Source organism: Tetrao urogallus (genome assembly GCF_951394365.1).
Source record: "Tetrao urogallus genome assembly, chromosome: 7".
NCBI lineage: Eukaryota > Metazoa > Chordata > Aves > Galliformes > Phasianidae > Tetrao > Tetrao urogallus.
Window position 1 is genome coordinate 50,592,480 of NC_136820.1, and position 20,377 is coordinate 50,612,856.

General features: G+C 40.6%; 1 protein-coding gene across 1 annotated transcript in view; it reads right to left on the reverse strand.

The window, feature by feature from the left end:
- MINDY4 (MINDY lysine 48 deubiquitinase 4) overlaps nt 1–20,377 on the reverse strand; it is a gene marked incomplete at both ends in the record, with an annotated part of 67,480 nt that overhangs the window by 19,037 nt on the left and 28,066 nt on the right. Inside the window, 5 exons of the mRNA XM_079538012.1 lie at nt 4–165; nt 331–394; nt 17,600–17,667; nt 18,268–18,333; nt 19,725–19,788. Coding sequence (XP_079394138.1) covers nt 4–165; nt 331–394; nt 17,600–17,667; nt 18,268–18,333; nt 19,725–19,788 — 424 coding nt within the window. The remainder of the gene's footprint in view (nt 1–3; nt 166–330; nt 395–17,599; nt 17,668–18,267; nt 18,334–19,724; nt 19,789–20,377) is intronic.

Consider the following 20,377-nt stretch of genomic DNA (forward strand, 5'->3'; position numbering starts at 1 on the left):
TACCTGGCAGACGTCATAGTGCTCAAACAGAGACAGCAACCCAATGTCACTGCGGCTTGTGATGCCTTTCAGAATGGTGATGTTTCCATTTCCAGAATTCAGCTCTATCACATCGTTGAAAACATTGGACACAGCTTTGCCAGTCAACAGCAAGTTCACCAATTCCTGTTGGCGACATAATTAAAATAAGCTGAGTTCTTCCAACGCGGGCGCAAAGGTGCACGTGTGTGCGTGTGAGAAATGCCATCTCCTCCCAGAGGTGAGCAACAGCTTTCTGTGGCACAGCTCTCAGAGGCACACAACACCTCCAGGGCTCTGTGTTTCCCTTACCTGAGTGCAGTAGCCGTGGCTGCCGATCAGCCGGTTCGTGAGGACGTCGAAGTCATTGCGCACCCTGGAAAGGAACGGCGGATATTTCAGACACGGTTGCTTCTTCTCATAAGATTTAATATGTCTAAATCCTGGGGAGGAAAAATACTTTTTCTCCAATAGGAATACAACTTTAGATTTTGGAACATTTCTCAAGATGGCTTTTTTTTCCATAGAGTAAAAGGATAGATCTCAATTAAAGCCGTGGCTAGCAGTATTTACTGAGATCTAGAACAAAGAAAACAGCTGTATAGGAAAAGAAAAGCCATTATCACCACAAACTAGAACTTAAGCAGCTAAAAACTACTGGGCAGTTTGCCTTATATTACAAGCAAGACACAACGCTCTGAAAAATGAGTGTATTTGTCATTCCTGCTGTTAACCCTTGGGATAAACCCACACACTGAAGATGATATTATTATCTATGCACTATATTCTCCATGAAAAGAAGAAAGAAAAAGTCTGTTGGTGTACAAATTTATAATCCTGTCACCTCGTCCCATCTTCTGCTTTCTGAAAACAAAGAGAGAACTCAGTGAAATTGCAGTACTGATCCTTAAGCAGTAGCATCTGCCCAATCCAGTTTCTCTCTCCCATAACTGCTGGAATTATTAGATTCGTTATTGGCCAATGCTCAAAAACATGAAGATTGTAAGTGTGATCATTTTTATCATACAGATAGAATGTAATTGCAAAAAAATTATGCTATACATAAATAAATTTCTAATCTGGTCTGGAGAACAGTCTACTAAATTCTCAGTTATGGCAAAAAAAAAAAAAAAAAAACACATATTAATTCTGTGCTTCATAAAAAAGTTATTTCTTTTGTTGATCTCAATTGCTTTCACATATCCCTATTTGGGATATAAAAGTAGAAAGAATGCCTGAATGGTCATCAATTAAAACTGGTTTATTCTCCATACATACAGCCTTCCGCCTCTTGTTTGTCTTGCAAAGTCTCCTGTGCACATCAATATCCACGGTCCTTTCTAATTAGCATGATTATTTAAAAAAAAAAAAAAGAAAATGCATTGCTTGCTATAAAGCAACAGTTAATTTTATCTGGTTACGCTAGAGCTAGCTTGGATTTTCCCTTCAATATTGCTATAGATGCTCTGTGAAGAAATTTGAAAAGAAGATTAAAGACAAATTTGTCTTAGCCGTCAATTCTCATTTTATTTTTAATTTTCATGATAATTTACAGGTTAGTCTCATTACAAAAAAAAAAAAAGTGTCACGATCATCTCTCCTGCTAGTGGGGAATCAAAGCAAAGAACTCAGAAAGTGTGCCCACGATACAGAAAATTCTCCCATGCAACGCTGTGAGGAATGGATGGGGCGATAATAATCTTTGGATTTCAGCCATTTCTCAGTTTGAGAAACAGTTTCATCTTGAAAATGCCGTTGCCTCATTTGAAATGAGCAGACTATACAATATGCGTCAGTTAGGGACGATGGGACACAAGAGAAGGACAATAGGAGGAAGTTCTAATTTCATCTGTAGGTACAAACAATATGGGAGATTAGAGGTGTATCTCAGGTTTTTAAGGAGAAGCACATCTGCCTTTCAAATCATCTCTGCTGATGAGGAAACAAACATCAGGCATATAGCTGGGTGATTTACATCCATTCTGAATCGTTTCAAGATTATGATTCATTCCCCCCAAAGACTTACCAACATCACTGCAGGTGTATTTGTTGTTACGACAAAAGGCATCAGCTTACCAAAAGCACAAGTGATCTTCGTGCATTGTAAAGACATCAGATAACTACAACAGCGTGTTTTGTTTTCTGCTAGGCTGTGAAGAGGTCCACTGATGACAAGAAAATAGGAAGCGTTCGTTCTGGTATCTTGGCTATTGGGTGCTGCTCATTCTGTGTTGTCCCTGTGTGGAATTTTCCATCTCTAATTTTTAAATTACATTCAAAGAGAAAAACTTAAACTTCAGCCATGAGACTTTTAAGTCAGCATTAGTACGTGGATCTAACTGGAGTGAGGTGGAAAAATGCTGACTGCTGGCTCCCAGTGGTGGCCTTTGCCTCAACTCATAGGACTGCAGTGTGAAACCACTCAATTAGACAGATAAAAATGCTGATTTTGAACATCTCCTGGACAAATACTTAAAATTAAATGTGTTCAAATACACTAAGGCAGTATCTTCAATAGGAATCATCAGTTCTTGAGCCAGACCTTTCATAACCAAAAAGTGGACACTGATATTTGCTAAATTTCAGATCACTCCATTAGAGCTCGCATCAGTTTAACATACACAGATTAACACACTTCTCAATGGCCATGAAGACTTGGTTTCAACCTTTGCTGTGTTTCACTTCTTGCAAAGATGCCTTCAGTGGCTGAATTCTCCATCCAGCTGTGCCAGAATTCCATTCTCCAACTTTTCTGATGTCTTGACCAATGAGTGGACATATTTTTATATGCTTGAAGAACCTAACTGATATGGCAAAACTCATCTCCCCCTAATCTATTAATTTTGTACTGCTTTTTTAAAAATATCTCTTCTTAAATTTTCTTTCCTTTTTTTAAATTGGAACGAGGTGCTTCCATAATAGGGCTTAAACCTTTTTTTCGTTGCAATCAAATCTGTCTTTGGAACCACTGCCTGCTTTACAGCAAGAGAGGAAATATTGCTGTGACAGAAATCAACCAAAAACACACGGTGCTGAACGTCTGCTTATTTCCATTGTTTTTAATGCTGGTGGCTTTAGGGTAGGAATATCTGAAATAGTTTTTCAAAAAAAAAAAAAAAAGAAAGGTGATTCTGTATTATTAATTTCATTTCCTCTATGGCCCTGTTTATGTTTCTGTGCTTGTCTTCAGCCATGTAGAAACTGATGGCTTGGAGTTATTAGAAGGTAATGCAATTCATTAGAGTTTCAAGTACTGGAGATGTACAGATCATCAAATCACAGAACGGCCTGGGTTGCAAAGGAGCACGATGCTCATCCAGCTCCAACCCCTGCTGTGTGCAGGTCGCCAACCAGCAGCTCAGGCTGCCCAGAGCCACATCCAGCCTGGCCTTGAATGCCTGCAGGGCTGGGGCATCCACAGCCTCCTTGGGCAACCTGTGCCAGTGCCTCACCACCCTCTGGCTCAAAAACTTCCTCCTCATATCCAACCCAAACCTCCCCTGTCTCACTTTAAAACCATACAATCATAGAATCATCAAGGTTGGAGAAGAACCTCCAAGGCCATCCAAACGTCCTCCTATCACCAGCAAGGTGGGTGGCACAACCTGCTGATCTCCAGGTAACTGTGGCAATTTGTATTCATCAGAAATTTGCCTCACATTTTCAATCCATTCATCTAATTCAGAACATACAAACTATTAAAAAAGCCTTCAGGAGTTTAGGGTAGATGGGAGAAAGCAGCACGGTTACAATCAGAGGATATTGTAAAGGCAGTATAAGCCTTAGCACTGACAAACTAAGTTATAGTGGTATGCTGGACTCTACTCAAGTTTTAAAAGTGCATAAATACAGATTCAGAATATAAACATTTTGAGCTCTGGATGCTACAATACAACATAACATGCGACCAATGAGCTTTAAAAAAAATAACACTGAGTTAGGTAAATAAAACATCTTAAAATGGTACATATGCATTAATTCTCAACATAGTTCCAGGAAAACCCTTGCCAAGTCTCTAAAGGGGAACATCTGAACGCTGTGTATTAAACAGAAAAGTCACACACAGATGTGACAGCAGTACAACTCCCAGCCCATCAAAATATGCTATTTTAATGATAGATATTTTTCCTTGATATCATTTTGATTGACAGCACCTTAAGAGCAGAACAAAATGAAATGATGTAAAGTCAAAAAAAATGGTACATTTAAGGAAGTGTTTGAAAGCCCTTAACTCTGTGGCAAAGCTGTAGTTGAAAACTGGTGACCTCACTTTGTTCATGGCAACAGACAGCTATATTAACAAACACACAATTACAAGTCTACTCCCAAAATAGAATTTGGGCTGGGAGGGAGAAAAACTCCTCTTCAAGCACAAGGATTTCAAATAATTACAATGGGGATGTGGAAAAATGACAGGATGGGCGACGGGTTTATTGTGTAAGTGTTCCTCCTTCTTTTTTTTTAATACTGGCACACTGCAAAGGCTATAAACGAGTGTTTAAAAAAGAAGGGAAAAGCCCCTCTGTTAAGAAAAAAAATAAAATGAAGGAAGTGGCATCCGTTCTGTCTTTGTCACCTTCTTCACTTACCTGGTAATTTCACAAAGTTCTTGAAATGCAAATGTACTCAGGTAGAAATGCAGGTAAGAGCCATCAGATCTGCTGATACCGTATAGGAAGTGCTTGTGTTTCAGGGGGCAGATCTGATGTGAAAAGCAATTAAGCCATCAGAGCACTCAATGCTCTGCTCCATTTTCTGAAACAAATTATCTTCATCTTGAAGGTAATACGTCCCTCTGAGATGAACACATCGAGCAAAGATTTTAAACCAGGATCTTCTTAACCACAGTGAGCTTATGTTTAGCAAATGGATCTGGACAGTGCGCAGTACAAGAGGGCACTGGCTTCAATTTGGCAAAAATATGACTGTGTTTTTATTACTGCCTTATTTTGTAGTAGAATCACACTGACTTTCTTTCATCTCTTTGGAGACTTTTTCAAAGATAGAATCACAGAATCACCAAGGTTGGAAAAGACTTCCAAGATCATCCAGTCCAACCATCCACTTACCACCAGCATTTGCCCGCTAAACCACGTCCTTCAGTACAACATCTAAACATTTCTGAAACACTTCCCATGTGGGTGACCCCACCACCTCCCTGGGCAGCCCATTCCAGTGCCTGGTCACTTTTTCAGAGCAGAAGCTGTTCCTAATGTCCAACCTGAACCTCTTCTGGCACAACTTGAGGCCATTCTCTCAAGTTTGCATTTAGGAGCACACATTATGCCCCTAAAATCAAAACCATTCATTTCTGAACTGCTGTGATTTCCTGAAGGAAAGGGAACGGACAAGACTGGGAAGATGACAAAGCTAATGTGCCTCTTAGATAGGGACCAGCCAATTTTTTATACCTGAAGGTGGATGCACAGTCTTCATCCAACCACTCTTTACATTTCAGTACAGGGGGAGAAACTAATATGTCCTGATAATAACTTACAGAACCTCAGATCATTTGTAGAGCACAGGAAAATACTGGGAAAGAAATGTGTTTTCCCTGTTTGGTGAGTGTAAAAGGAGCCTCCTATGGCCTGGGTATGGCCATCCTGTCATTGCATACCAAAGTTTGGAAAGATAAGTCATGCTCACAAATACACCAGTAGTGTGGGCAGACTGAGTATGTATTTTTAGTTTACAAGCTGAGAAATACAGTTGCTATAGAAATAAGAACATTCCATAGCCAGCTTTAACAAGAGACTGTCCCTGCTCAGACAAGCCAACTAAAAGCAATGCACAAACGCTCACACATTAAGTCATAAAATCAGTGATTCAAGAGAAATTAAGCATTTGGTTTCCCTAGTTTACATTTTCCCTCTCTTGCTTTTCTCGGCAGTACTTTTTTTTGTAGGAGAAAATGTTAACTTTGGAAGAATGCAGAAGAGGACTTCAAGGACAGCATAGGTGAGTCGATCTCATGGCGGGTCAGGCTGCACAAAGACAGAGCAGAACAGGAAAGTTCAGAGGTCCAGAAGAATCACAGTATCACAGAATCACAAGGTTGGAAACGACCTGCAAGATCATCCAGTCCAACCCCCCTCCCATTCCTATCAGTACCACAAGCACTAAACCACATCACGCAGCTCCTCATCCAGGCGCCTCTTGAACACCACCAGGGACGGCGACTCCACCACCTCCCTGGGCAGCCATTGCAGTGCCTGACCACCCTCTGAGAGAAAAAGTTTCTCCTCATGTCCAACCTAAACCTCCTCTGGTACAACTTCTGGCCGTTTCCTCGGGTCCTACTATTTGCCTGGGAGAAGAGGCCAGACCCTTTTGCACCACAGCCTCCCTTCAGGAAGTTGCACAGTGCAATGAGGTCTGCCCTGAGCTCCTCTTCTCCACACTGAACAATCCCAGCTCCCTCAGCCGCTGCTCATAAGACTTGTGCTCCAGACCCCTCACCATTTCGTTGCCCTTCTCTGCACACGTTCCAGGGCCTCAATGTCTTTCTTGTAGTGAGGGGCCCAAAACTGAACACAGTACTCGAGGTGCGGCCTCACCAGTGCTGAGTACAGGGGGATGATCACCTCCCTGCTCCTGCTGGCCACACTATTTCTAATGCAGGCAAGAAATCCCTGCCAAGAAATGGAGCAGCTTTCTTACAAGAAGTGACTGCACAGACCACTTTACTAAGAAAGGAGACAACTGATGTACAACAGAGGACCAACAATTTCTCGGTGATTAGGAAATGAAGAAGGGCCATTTACACAGCGCTGTTCATAACGTGAACCAGGCAATGATCTGTACAACTACCAGGCAAGCAGTTCAAGAACAAAAAAAGGAAGAACACTTTCACAGGGCACACAGCACTGGGGAACTCATTGCCACAGAGTGCCACGGAGACCAAAAGAATCACACACAGAATCACAGAATCACCCGGGTTGGAAGGGACCTCAAGGATCATGTAGTTCCAACCCCCCTGCCTAGCAGGGCCACCAAACATACACATTTAGATCAGGTTGCCCAGGACCCCATCCAACCTGGCCTTGAACACGTCCAAGGACGGGGCATCCACAACCTCCCTGAGCAGCCCGTTCCAGGGCCCAACCACTCTCCTTGTAAAGAACTTCCCCCTAACGTCCAGCCTAAATCTTCCCTCCTTCAACTTGGATCCATTTCCCCTAGTCCTGCTATTGTCAGCCCTTTTGAAGAGTTTACTCCCCTCCTGGGTGTAGGTTCCCTTCAGGTATTGATAGGCTGCAATGAGGTCGCCCCGCAGCCTTCTATCAAAGGGTTCCAAATCAAAGGGTTCCAAATAGTTTAGCTGTGTTCATAGGGCATAGGTTCATCAAGAGATAATAAACAATCTGGATACAACTGCCAGCTTTGGAAGTCTCTGAATTACCTACCATCAGAAAGATGGAGAAAACACCAGCACAATTACTGCCCTCTATTCACCCCATGTCTTACATAGTCTCCCTCAGCAGCCACAGCTTTCCACTCTCAAAGATGGAGTAACAAGCTAGATGGACCTTTAATCCTAAATAGACAGTCTTATTAAATGCACATCTCAGAAACTTGCCAGAGCAATTTATATTAGCTGTGGTATGGACTACAGCTGGGATAAAGCAAAGTTGCAGACATGGGGAAGAAAGGAAAATGATGTTCTCTGTCTGACAAACTCTGGCCATCTCAGTCTCTTTCACAGATAACATTCCTTGGTGGCTTTCTTGGCTTCCCATACTTTTCACAGGGGTAGCTTAGGAACCTGAAATCTGCTTCTGACTAGGTTTATTAAGTTACGGATGCTTTTTCACATTGTCTTAATGCTGTTCTTTGAATCAAACAATGCTTCTCAGTCCTTCTTGTTCCCTTAGCCCCAGTTGTCTCCCATATTGCAGAAGATAGCCAAGTCCTGTCTCAAAACTTGTTTTTCAGGCCACAACAGATAAACTTTTTCTTTTATAAGACAGATTTCTCATTCCCCTGCTCTTCTCTTCACCTACACTTCTTCCAGCATTTCTGGGTGGATGGTGTTCCAGCGAGGACATGTAAATACCCTGCACAACCTTTTACTCCTCCTTCTCCTCAAACTATTTACACTGAAACCGCCTAAGAGCAAATCCAAGGCTATTTCTTATTACTGGATCAATGTCATCTCCAGTCGCTCCATGACTCTTCTCAACTCCTTATCCTCCCATTTACAACTGATGAACCCCCACAGAACAGCAGAGTCCCCTGTTTGCACGACCGTGTAATTTCTGCAGTTAAAATAAACTCTTCTGCTATTCACAAAGCTGAGCCAACTTTTCTTCAGAACCTGATTCCTCCTCTGTACTGCCAGCATCTCTCAGCCCTGAGTGATCAGTACATTTCAATAGCACACCACTCCCTTTTCCCAACATCACTGAAGGAATATGAAGGAAATTTAATTCCAGACTGATCACTGATGGATTTTATCAGTAACTTTCTCCACGTTGATAAGTCTCTTCTGAGTACCTTTTGTTATCATCCATACCATTCCTCAAATATCTCCTGTCATCACATTAGTAAATGACTTCTCATATGGCGTGATACCAAATGCAAAAAGCTCATCATCTCACCAGTAACTGATTTTATTCTGATGGTGCTAAGGTGTGGTTTTTTTCAATTTAGCTAATAATTCTCTTCAACTTTTCCCCTGTTACCACAAGAACTCTTTCTGTTGCATATCCACACCAAACATCCTCCCTCTCTGCAGAGTGTCCACCTTTCTGTTTTATGGACCCATGCTGTTTACAGGCTTCCCAAATTTTCTTAACAGGGAGCGAAGAGTCAAGTGTCTCTTCATTATTTGTGCATATTCCAGTTCTTTTCCCTTTTTATTTTTAATTTTTTTCCCAATATATCAGGCTCTGACACAGTGAGATGTCAGACAGAATGAATGTGCAGACCCAGAACATTTGCTTTGTTTTCTCAGTTCTTCCATTTTTGGTGAATTCAGTTTCTTGTTGCTGTTGTTTTCCTATCAGTAACTTTTGTTCTCTCTTCTTCAGTGCAGCAAACTTCTTCCAGCCTAATTCAAATCCTTCTTGCCTTAGTGGGTGTGTTGCCACTTGGGATACGTTCCATATCTAGCAGATATAAATCTTCCTTATCTCCAGATCTTATTTGACACATGTGCATGTTTGTGTTTAGTCTCACCCTACTCTCTTTTAGCTTGTCTACAAAATCCCATTCTACCATCATGTCTGGCTTTATCTCTTAGTCCTTCTCCCAAGTGTTGCAAGGTGACAGTTCATTTATCAATATATTCCACTGCATATTCACCTTTGAATCACAGCTTCAGACCTCAGTCCCTCACCCTCCTTCCAGCATCGTTAAGGCTGTCTTACTACACTGCCCTTCTTGTCTCTTTGAAGAAGAAACAGGAACTTCTATCAAGCACATTCCCTAGCTTATTGCTTCTCAGCAGATGGAGCTGAAATCTGTGCTTCATTAAGATTCCACATAAATAAAGCCAATATTTGTCCAGTGAATGCTCAGCTTGAAAGACCTCTGTCCAATTCGCACAACAGAACACCAAAGGCATGAAAGATCCTAGTGATCATCAATTGCATGCAATCTCTCTAGCAGCAGCCACAGAAGTTCACTTACCCAGAGAAACAAGGACTGGTGTCTTCCCTAGCAAGGACCGGATCCCAACAAACTCGCCTGCTTGCTGTCCTTTGGTAAATCTACTCTCATGCTTCCTCCATATTGTAAAGCCACAAACAGTCACACATCCAATATGTATTTTTCAGAGAGGTCAAGTTGCTTAGTATTTTGCACTGCAACATAATTAATAGCTGTTTTCCCTTAAACAGAACTGCTTATCTTTTTCCATCACCAAAAGTCTAAGTGGTAAAATGCACGATGACATGTACTTATGTTACCCAACAGTAAGCAGTGAATGAAAACTGGTCACACACGTAATTTCCCCTTGCTGATGGTCTTCCAGGCATTCTCAAGTGGGGGGAAACTGTTTCTTTTTCAATAGGTTCATAAAAAATACCTATTTCCAGCAAGCACAGAGTACACCTATGCGACTAGATCTTCTTTGTGAACTTGGAATTGCTTTTGCCATTGGGCAAGCCAATGGTGATTTCACAGACAGCCTTTCATCACCAGCAAAACTAAATGAGAAGATTTTGAAATGGGAATAGGTGCAATTTAAGGGAACTCTAAATTGGAGATCGGCTCAGCGACAGGAAAAGGTGTCTGTTAAAGAAAACGGATCGAGGGCGGAGGATTATTGTTCCACCCACAGTGCCAACACAGAATCGCTTTATTTTTTATGCCCTATGTGATTGGAAGAGGCTGAGTGTAAAGTAACATATCAGAATCTGGGTTATTTCACAAGGATAGAGCTGGGCAAGGATACAGAAGAAAATGTCTCATTCATATCGTTACAACGATGCTTATCTTATTCCTCTCTCAATAAAAAAGTGTCTAACAGAGCAAAGACAGCCTTACTTTGTGGGCCTCAGCCTTTCTCCCTGTTTGACAGAGGGCTTTTGATCTTTATTAAAATTCATAGGTATTGCCATACTACAAATAAATTGTGTAGATATGCATATATAACAGTGCAACTCACAAGGAAATGCTGTACTACAGAGACAGGAAAAGTGGAGACAAAATTGCTGTATTTAAATACTTACATACATACACAATTTGCCAATGTACCAAAGCAGGAAGATTATTGGCATGCAACTCACAACCAAATACTTACAGAAGCGAAGCCAAGTTGGCACACCGTGAGTTTGAGCACATTGCATGGCATAATAATGACAACTGTGCAAAACTCTTCCAAGATCCTCTGAGCAATTAAAAATTAGATTCTTAAGATGAGCAACGTACATTTAGGAAGGCTCTGTAGTTCTGCAAATGCTGGAGAGAGAGGCTCTGCATAGCCAGAGAGGGACTGCAGCCCATGGCATGACAGGAAGGACAACTCAGCACTCAAGAACAGAGAACATAGCTTGGACTGTATGTAAAGTTGTATGCATGTAAAAGATTAGCATGTATGTGTGTAAATTGTATGTAAGTAAAAGATTTGTTAATGTATAGATAAGATTAATTGCTAATAATTAAGAGCAGAATTACTAGATGCCACAAGGCCTAGCAATCAAATCATTATCCCGTTAGATAAAAAGGCATCAGCCTTTGAAAAGAAAACCCAAAGCAAACGAAGAGAAAACAACCCAAAAAATGAACAACATGAAAAAGAAAGGGAAAAAAAAAAAAGAGACAACACCAAAACTTGCTAAGTTCACAAATGGAGAACAGCACATATCATTTTGAAATGGGTCTGTACGTATTTCTGCAAGAGAAAAGGCTACAGCAGGGTAGTTAACAGAGCTACGGAATCACAAAAAAAGAAAATATGCATTGGTGCATATTTTCTTAGGTTTATTAGTGGCCAATATTAATAAAGCACTCGAATGCCTCTCAACTTGCACAATTGCATTTTCTTTTCTTTACAGATAGCGCCTTTGTTTTCTTTATTCTCATGCAAACACTTGAGAGAAAAAAGTGAAAAGATAACCAAGTGACCAGTGCTGACTGCAGCACTGCATTTGCCATCTTCTATCAGCAAATGATAAAGTATCCATGCAGGAGGCAATGAAACAGACTGCAAACATTGCTCTGACTGTAGTGGTCAGCATATTTGTGCTTAGCACAGGTTTGCGCTTCAGCAAAGGCTCTACTTAGTTTTGTGAAAGTAGCTTGAAAATGGCAATACACTGTTTTTCCACAGGGGAATTTAAGGCATTTCCTTAGCTCTAGTAGGTTCTAGTAAAGAGAATTTTATTCAGTGAAGTTATTACATCGATCAAGCAAATTATGGCAATGATAATGGCCAACGTTTCTGGTTGGTAAGAGGCAGACATTTAAGGGCTTTCGGACGAGCAGATAAAAAACAACCACATCCCAATATACCAAAGGTTTTTTTACTGATCAGCACATTCAGAAGGTGCAGAGGGCTAGATGTGATGGGATGGTATCCATGTAAGCTCACTGCCTGCTCTGGCTCAGTCCTTCCCAGCTGCATGGAAAATATCTTGCGGCTCTTAAGATGGAGATGTAAGTATCTTTCATGTTCCTGGAGCTCGTATAACAACTCCAATGTTTTTTATTTCATCACTGGTTGTTTAAAAAAAAAAATAAATTACAATTACAATTGTTAGTGACCAGCATTCCTTCCTGTACCAGAAACAACAGCACGTTCTGAGCAACTTCCTCAGGAATTCTCACTCCTCTTTGGCCATTCGTTATCAGTTCTACCAATGCTGATCATTAGCGTGCAGAGTATGACAAACTCATTAACAAAATCTACAAAGCAGTGCAAAACTCTGCCTTTCCTGGCTGTCTGTGCCCCTTCCATAAAAATACTTTTGAGTTTCAGTGATTTAGAGCAACTGCCCGACAGAGCTGGCTGAAGTCTGGAATTTCCATTTGCAAGAAATAAATCAGCAGCAATGTAAAAAGCACAGAGCCAGGCCAAAGCCAGGCTAACCCAGCACCCAGCCAGCAGCAGCAAGCACCAAGGCAGAACAGAAAACTGGAGCACAGGGAGGGCTTAAGGGAAGCGTGCACCTTCCCAGCACTTGTCTAAATTTATGTGAACCTCTTCATACTGCCAGCTTCCTCATCTCCCAGCACTGGAAGCTACTTAAGCTGCGGATGAAGAAGTAGCACAGTTTGCTTTAAATACGAGCTGTGATCATTCCCATGACAGTCAAACATCTGGACTCTGCAAAAAAATCATGTTATTCTTTGTCCAACCTTATCAAGGATCTCTATACTTTTATCACATCCAAGCTGTCCCTTTCCAATACTATAGAGAAAAGAATTAATCTGTGCTCGCACAAAAGCTACTCACAGAATCACAGAATCTCCAATGTTGGTAGAGATCTCCAAGATCAACCATCCACCTACCACCAATATTTCCACACTAAACCGTGTCCCTTAGCATCACATACAAACATTTCCTGAACACTTCCAGGATGGTGATTCCAGAAGAAAGGGAAATTTTCTAGTTCATGTCTTCCAATGTGTTTGAGTTCCACTGTGTTACTTGGTGAGCAACCTGGTGAGACAAGACTACATTTCTGCAAATACCCTACAGAGATTTTATGATGCTCTCATATCACCTCAACTCCCAGTGCATTCCTTCTTTTTTTTGGCTGTCATAGACAACGAGAGTGATATTTTCAGAGAATTAGTAGTAATGGTGCCAGTATTTCTCCCATTTTACATAACAGCATGTCTAAAGCCCATTGCTTGGTTAGAATAGTTGAGACACTTTTTTCATCATAAATAATGCTTTGCCTTATTAACACTGCATTTCACCTCCCATTTATTGAATTTGTTTGACTACACAACTTTCATAGTGTAGAGCCTCTACTTGAGTAGGTCATTTAAACTGTCTTGTTAGTAACGGAGAGAACAGCATTATAAGAGATTATTTATCTCATCCTAAGGTAGACATGGGATGCAAGTCAAATGAATTACAATCTTTTTCTTTTCTTTTTTCTTTCTTTTTTTTTGTTTGAGCATGAAAGGTGCCTAAAAGTAAATACGTCCATAGAATGTAAATGAAGATAAGCAAGACAGATCGTTACATTGAGAATATCAAGGATCCAAGAAATAGGAGTCAAAGCCAGTCAGCCAAAGCAAAACGATAGGAACTGCCTATCAGCAATTCACCCCATCCTTCCATTTGGCAGGATCACAAGTGCACACTGTCTGCCATCTGCACAGATGTGGGAAGCACCTGCCTTCAGATCTGACTGCTCTAAGGAAGGTGCTCCATCACCTAAAAGCTTTGAGGCTCCATGATCCTGCAGCCCCTTTTCAGATCAGTTCTTGATGGGCTGAACAGCACTTGGTCCTCCTCTTTCATTGGACACAACTCATCATTCAGTGCTCTGTCTTTCAAGCCACCGTAAATGCTTCCTCACCATGAAAAATAATGTATTATTTTTTCCTTCTAATTATGCTTTAGACTGAAAGCTCAAGAAAATATGTATGGAGTGGAAAATATTAGGAAGGGTATTGCTGTCAGAAAGAAACATTTCAATATCCATTAATTAAAATGCCCATCTTCTTTTTGTTGAACCAAGCGCACATCTTTGCTTAGTTTTGGTTGGAAACATCTCTGCCTCTTAAACAATACTGTTTTATGATAACCATGGTTTAATACAATTTTGTCATTAACCTTCCATTTTCTTTAAGAATGCCAATTAATTACAGAAGAAAGATTTACCAAGGACCTTGATTACCAACATTGAAGGGACAAACTGAAACATTTCATCTTGATTCGAGAAATCTGAAATATGCCAATTTCAAAACAAAAATGAAATGAAGGGTCTGGCATTTTCATGTGAATGTGCATGCAAAAATAGGGAAAATCACAACTTGGCATTTCTGATTTTTTTAGAAATGTTTTTTTCTCTTGAAAGGCTGAAATGAAAAACGTCCCAGAAAGATCAACTGCTGGGTGAAAATTCCATTACTTAAACCAACTCTACTTGTCTTCAAATACTCATCCAGAGCTATGCCAGGTATGTAAATAGTTACTCACAATGCCTGTAACACCCACCAAATGGTACATATTTTTGGATGATATGAGCAGAGTTATCTGTCTCAATACTTGCAGTATCCAAAGAGAAGTACTATGACACAGCTATTCAAATCTATTACTGCAGATTACGTAAGTGAAGCTTGGTTTGCACTTCTAAATAAGTCTGACACAAAGGCTGCAGACACATTCCACTGTATCTAGGAACAGAGAAAAATCCCTGTTTCATGTAAACAACAGATAGGCACCGATGTGGCGTTCCAAGCAAGAAGAGGAATGGGTCTTCAAGACAAATTTCTGTAAGAAAGTCACGGTTCGTACTCAAAAGAGAAGACTTTCTAAACAACTTCTAAACAACCAGACTTTCAAAAATATTTAGATACCTAAAAATGCAGATTGCCATGTTTAGTTTAGATGTGAAATGTAAATGCAGATGACTGACTGGCCTTGTCATAATGAACCTCTTAACAATTGAGAGGTGATGGGAAAAACAACCTCTTTGCTTATATAATAAAAAACATTGACCATTTTGAAACGAGTAAAGCAATGCAATCAGTAGCAATTAGGAACACTGCTGCTGTTGAGAACTCTCCTAGGTGACAAACACTGTTCCTTGCTCAAATCCCTTCACTAATGTATACCTCTCTGCTCCAGCTAGCTTAGAAAAATGAGAGTAATTACATGTTTTATAGAATTTCCACATCATTCACACCGGAGTGCCAAAAAGGAGCTAAGCCACTGACATGCAGTGTTATTGTAAGCAAAAGAAAGGAAGAAATGTCAGCAAAACAAAAAACAATAACAATATATCTGTGAATGCTTTTAGGAGGCTCCGTGGGTGAGCAACTGTATAAGCAAAATCAAATCAAACTTGGACTAAATGGTTATTTATTTTCAAGATATGGTGCAAGAAATCAAAGCATCATTCAATTTCCACACAGCAAACCTGTGCTGCTTTCAAGTGCAGCTGCTCTTTTCATGTCAGTTATCAACACAAGGTGTCAAAGAACAGCTCTTTTCACCTGCAGATAATTCTACAAGATTGCTACAGAAGTAGAATTTGACAAAATGAAGGAAACTTTCAGATTCTGCTCCACCCTGAGATTCACTGCACCAAAAAAATCCATTCAATATGTAAAAAACCAACCAAACAAACAAACTAGCAAGGAAGCACAACTGTCCTGGAGGAAACCTCAGGGAATGTTTGAAAGAGGCTGCTTTAACGACTACCCCTTAGAGCTCAGCGTATCTACATCAGTCAATTCAGACCAGATTTACTTATAATCATCACTAGAAATATCTTCCTGAGGAATTTCACACCATGGCCTTTACCATCATCATCAATGGAGAAACTGGGGCATCACAAGTGAGTGGTTCAGCCTTGCCAAAAGACAGATACCTGAAGCAGTTTGCTTTCAGCTGCTAAGACAGAGCATTGGCTGCTACCTGAGAGCTGGTGCCTAAGGTGGAGTCACATCAGGAGTGAAGTGATCACTGCCACTTCAACAGAGTCAATACTACTTTTATGTATATGGCTGTGTGTGGACACACATAGAGGGAACAGGGAGATGGAGAGAGAAAATCTAAAGTAGTACAACTACAACATTCACAATAAAAATTAACCAAGGCTACCTAGAGTATCAGAAATCCCACAGGTTATGGGACAGTCTCTGCTAAAGAACCAGGAACAGAATCATAGGACCATGGAATCATAGAATCGTAGAATGGTTGTGTTGGAAGGGGCCTCCAAGATCATGGATTTCCAACCCCCCCTTGCTGTGGGCAGGGCTGCCAACCATCAGATCAGACTGTCCAGGGCCCCATCAATCATGTTGTTTCCTGAATGGATGAAGAGGAAAATATTAAAGATCTCTGAAGTCTGCTGGTTTTTGACTGTGGTGTGGAGAAACGTTAGAACAGATAACATCTGGAAGCACCAGTCCATTCTGTAATCTCAATGGATTCATTCTGTGCACAATATTTTCTTGACAGAACTCATTCAAGACAGTATGTAAGAAGCATAAGGGACAGGAAAAAAAACTGTTTCAGCTTCACTGATTAACTTTTGGTTTGGCAGAAGCAAAAAACATTATCTGGACATTGCAGAGAAGAAAAACAAGAGCAACAATTCTTTGTAGATTTCAGGGCAGCAAGAAGTTAAACAGTACTGCAGTATATCAGACAAAAAGATGCTCTGCTAAAGATGGGAGAGTACTAATCATCACATGCAACCCATTTGTAGACTGACAAGCAATTCCAGAGCTGTGTTCATTCAAACTTGAAAAAGAAAGGAAATTACCAAAGGTAAGCACATAGGCAGAAATGTCACAGGTAGTAGAGATCCCTCTATGCTCCTCCTGTTACTCATAATCTTTTTTATATGCAACTACCATGAGCTGTTGGGCAGATGGACCTTCGGTCTGACCAAATGTGGCTGTTCCTGTGTTGACAAGAACAGCAGGATTTGGAGAAATAATTTGCAGAGATGCTGTCTGAACAGCAAATAGGACATAAATTTAGTCATGGAGAAACTGAACGTGGTATTGAAACAATTTCTACTCATTAATTATGAGATTCTTAATGAGATTTTAGAGGATCAGTGGCAAAAAAATAAAATCTTCCATCGTTAAAGTGGCATGAGATAAGCTTTGTTCCTGTAAAATATCACTCTGATAGCAGAAGACAAGAGTAGATGAGCTGATAGATACATTTTCTCCTTCCCTCGTGTTTATGCCTTGTGTCCCTAATTCCCTCCATACTGGAGTCACAATAAAGATCTATCTGAAGTCTGATCTCAAACTCACAACAGCAAAAGCCAAGATTAACTGTGCAAATCACAACTGTAACGTCTGTGTATTTATCAGAATAAACAGCAAGACACTGAAAAAAGACAGAGATTTAAGTACACCGTGGCTGCTTTTTCACTTTGCACATCTCAGTTTCTTTGCAGTTAATGAAATTAGATACAAAGGCACTCACAGATTGATGGATCTCGATAAGATGACGGACACGGTCAGAAGGATGCACCCACAGGGACCAATTTCAAACTGAAAAAGAAAGAATTGTATTTACTTTGTTGCTTGATTCCAATCCTAGAGAAACGTGAATCAAACTGAAAGCGGAAAGAACGGTTTTCAATTATGCTAAAATGGCTTTTCTTTTTTGCTCTACTTGTTAAAATGTGAGATCTGTGCTGGGGAGACATTATTGTTCTCTACAACTGCCTGAAAGGAGGTTGTGGAGAGGTGGGGATCAGTCTCTTCTCCTGTGTAACTAGTGACACGATGAGAATGAAAGGCCTCAGATTGCACCAGGGGATGTTCAAGTTGGATATTAGGAACAATTTCTTCTCAGAAGGAGTGGTCAGGTACTGGAATGGGCTGCACAGGGAGGTGGTGGAGTCATTGGCCCTGGAGGTGTTCAAGAAATGTTCAGATGTTGCAGTGAGGGACGTGGTTTAGTAGGAACTATTGGTGATTGGGGGATGGTTGGACTGGATGATCTTGGAGATCTTCTCCAACATTGATGGTTCTATGATTCTATGGTTCTACCTTCAGTTGGCTGACAGAAACGGTGTTAGAAATTACATTCAGAAGCCATCATGAGATTGTTAGATACTTGAAGATTGGCAGCTGAACACGTGATACCTGGTGAATATTCTGCTGAAGAAGTACAATCAGATCCTCATATCTTGTGGCACTATGCAGGATTAGCTGGGAGGAAACAGAAGAAAAAACAAACATCTGAAATAAGAGCAATTCACTCTGAAACACAACAGCTGAGGGGAAGCAGGCAAAACTTTAGATCTGACTAGAAGGTCTGCAACTAACATAAAGTGCTATAAAAATCTAAGGAAGTCCATCTCTTACTGCTGTGACTTGGTTAAATGCTGTATGGTGGCTAAATGCTGCCTCTTGCTGTTTTTAAGTTCTCAAGCCATCGGCTTGCTTCAATTCCATGCAATGCAAAACGATTCTTAGAACAACCATGAAGCCTCAGAAGCAGCAAGCAGCCCAGGAGGCTGTACCCACAGGGTGAGCTGTCTATAGCAGACCTCTATCAGAGCCTTTCTTATTGCTCAGAGAATAAGAGAATACCCCCACGAATACTCAAACATCACATGAACTTCAGGAGAGTTTACAGCTCCCAGCCCTTCCTTCCAAGCTCTTTGTTTTTGCATCTTCCCATTTTGTCAGCAATGATGGATTTATGCAGTAAAGATGAAATGGGGTTGGCAGCCCTGCCCACAGCTGAGGCTGGAGCTCAGGGATCCATAAGGTACCTTCCAACCTAAGCCACCCTGTGATTCCATGGTACATGGCTGACCATATCCATGGCTATATCTGGAGTTCCCTTTCCACCACTGTTTCACCCTGGCTGTGCCCACATGAGCTTTGATAAGCAGTATTTTGATGCAGCACCATGCTATTATTTGCACTCTGAAATGACCAGCAGCTCAAGATCATTTTAATGCATGAAAGAATACTGCTTTTCTTTTGTAAGAGCACATTATAGCTAAGGTTTTGTGCTGCATCAGGTTTTCACTTCCAGTTGTTTCAAAACTGGTTCTGAAATGGAGCTGGTACCTTTGCTCCTCCATTTAGGAGGCCAGTAATATTTCCTTAAGCCACTGAAGCCTGGCTTGTGTCACCAATGTTTACAAAGCCATTTGAAGGCTTCAGATGGAAACAAAGACACTACTGGAAAGTATTTTGCCATTTGGAGCAACTGGGGGGGAAAAAAAAGCAAGGAATTCTGTATAAAACACGAGAAGAAAATACTGTCTCTTGATGTTCATGGATCCACTTTCAGTTTTTACTGCATACCAGCAAAATTAGGCAGAGTTTACAAGCTTGGAAGGTAGATGCACCAAAAAGGACTTCAGAGAGCCCAGTTGTCCCCAGGCAGTGGGATGGTTCAGAGCCAGATAAACTACCAGGTTCTATGATTTCCTATTGGTTTTTAGATCACAACTGGCTACTGTAATATTAGAGGTTTTAAAACACTTAAGGGATACACAGAAATGGGATTCACTGTACTAAAGCAAGAAAAGCTACAAAAAGGATATAGGGAAAATGTGAGCACGAGTTACACAGAGCCTTACAGTTTCTAAGATTCCATCTGCCTTATATTTTCCTATGGGAGTGAACTGCTGTCTTCCTGACGGCCTAAAGAGAACATGCAAACAAAACCAAAGTTCATGTTAAAAGGACCAAAATCACATTACAGAGAAACCAAAACCTTACACGAACTGAATCACAAACCAAAGATTTGGTATTATTACTTCAGTGACTAAGTTTTGGCTTTTTTAAAGACAGCCTTATGCAAAATGAGTGCATGTTGGGTATTCCGTGAACTTTTATTGATGAAACATCTTTAGCTGTGCTCCCTCTATTTAATATAAATTACAAGTTTCTCTGTCAAGAAGGAGGATAAATATAGGTTGAAGATATTAACGCCAGTTTTTGTTGGGAAGGAATATGAGAGCAGTGACATTAAAAGAAAAGCAGCAGAACAGATGTAGAGTAGCATCAGAGGAAATGTTTTATAGGCAGAAAACACTCAAAATATCACTGGAAATGTCTCTGACTTTGCTGGCTTCTGTTTCAGGTTTGAAGAGCTTCAGTGCCCAGAAGCCTCCAGAAGGCTGTCTGCTCTCACTTTATCATCAGTCTTAGTTGTTCTAATAAAATAAATGATCTCTTCTCACAAAAGCATAAATATATTGCAGGATTCAGTAACTCCCTTCAGTAGCTA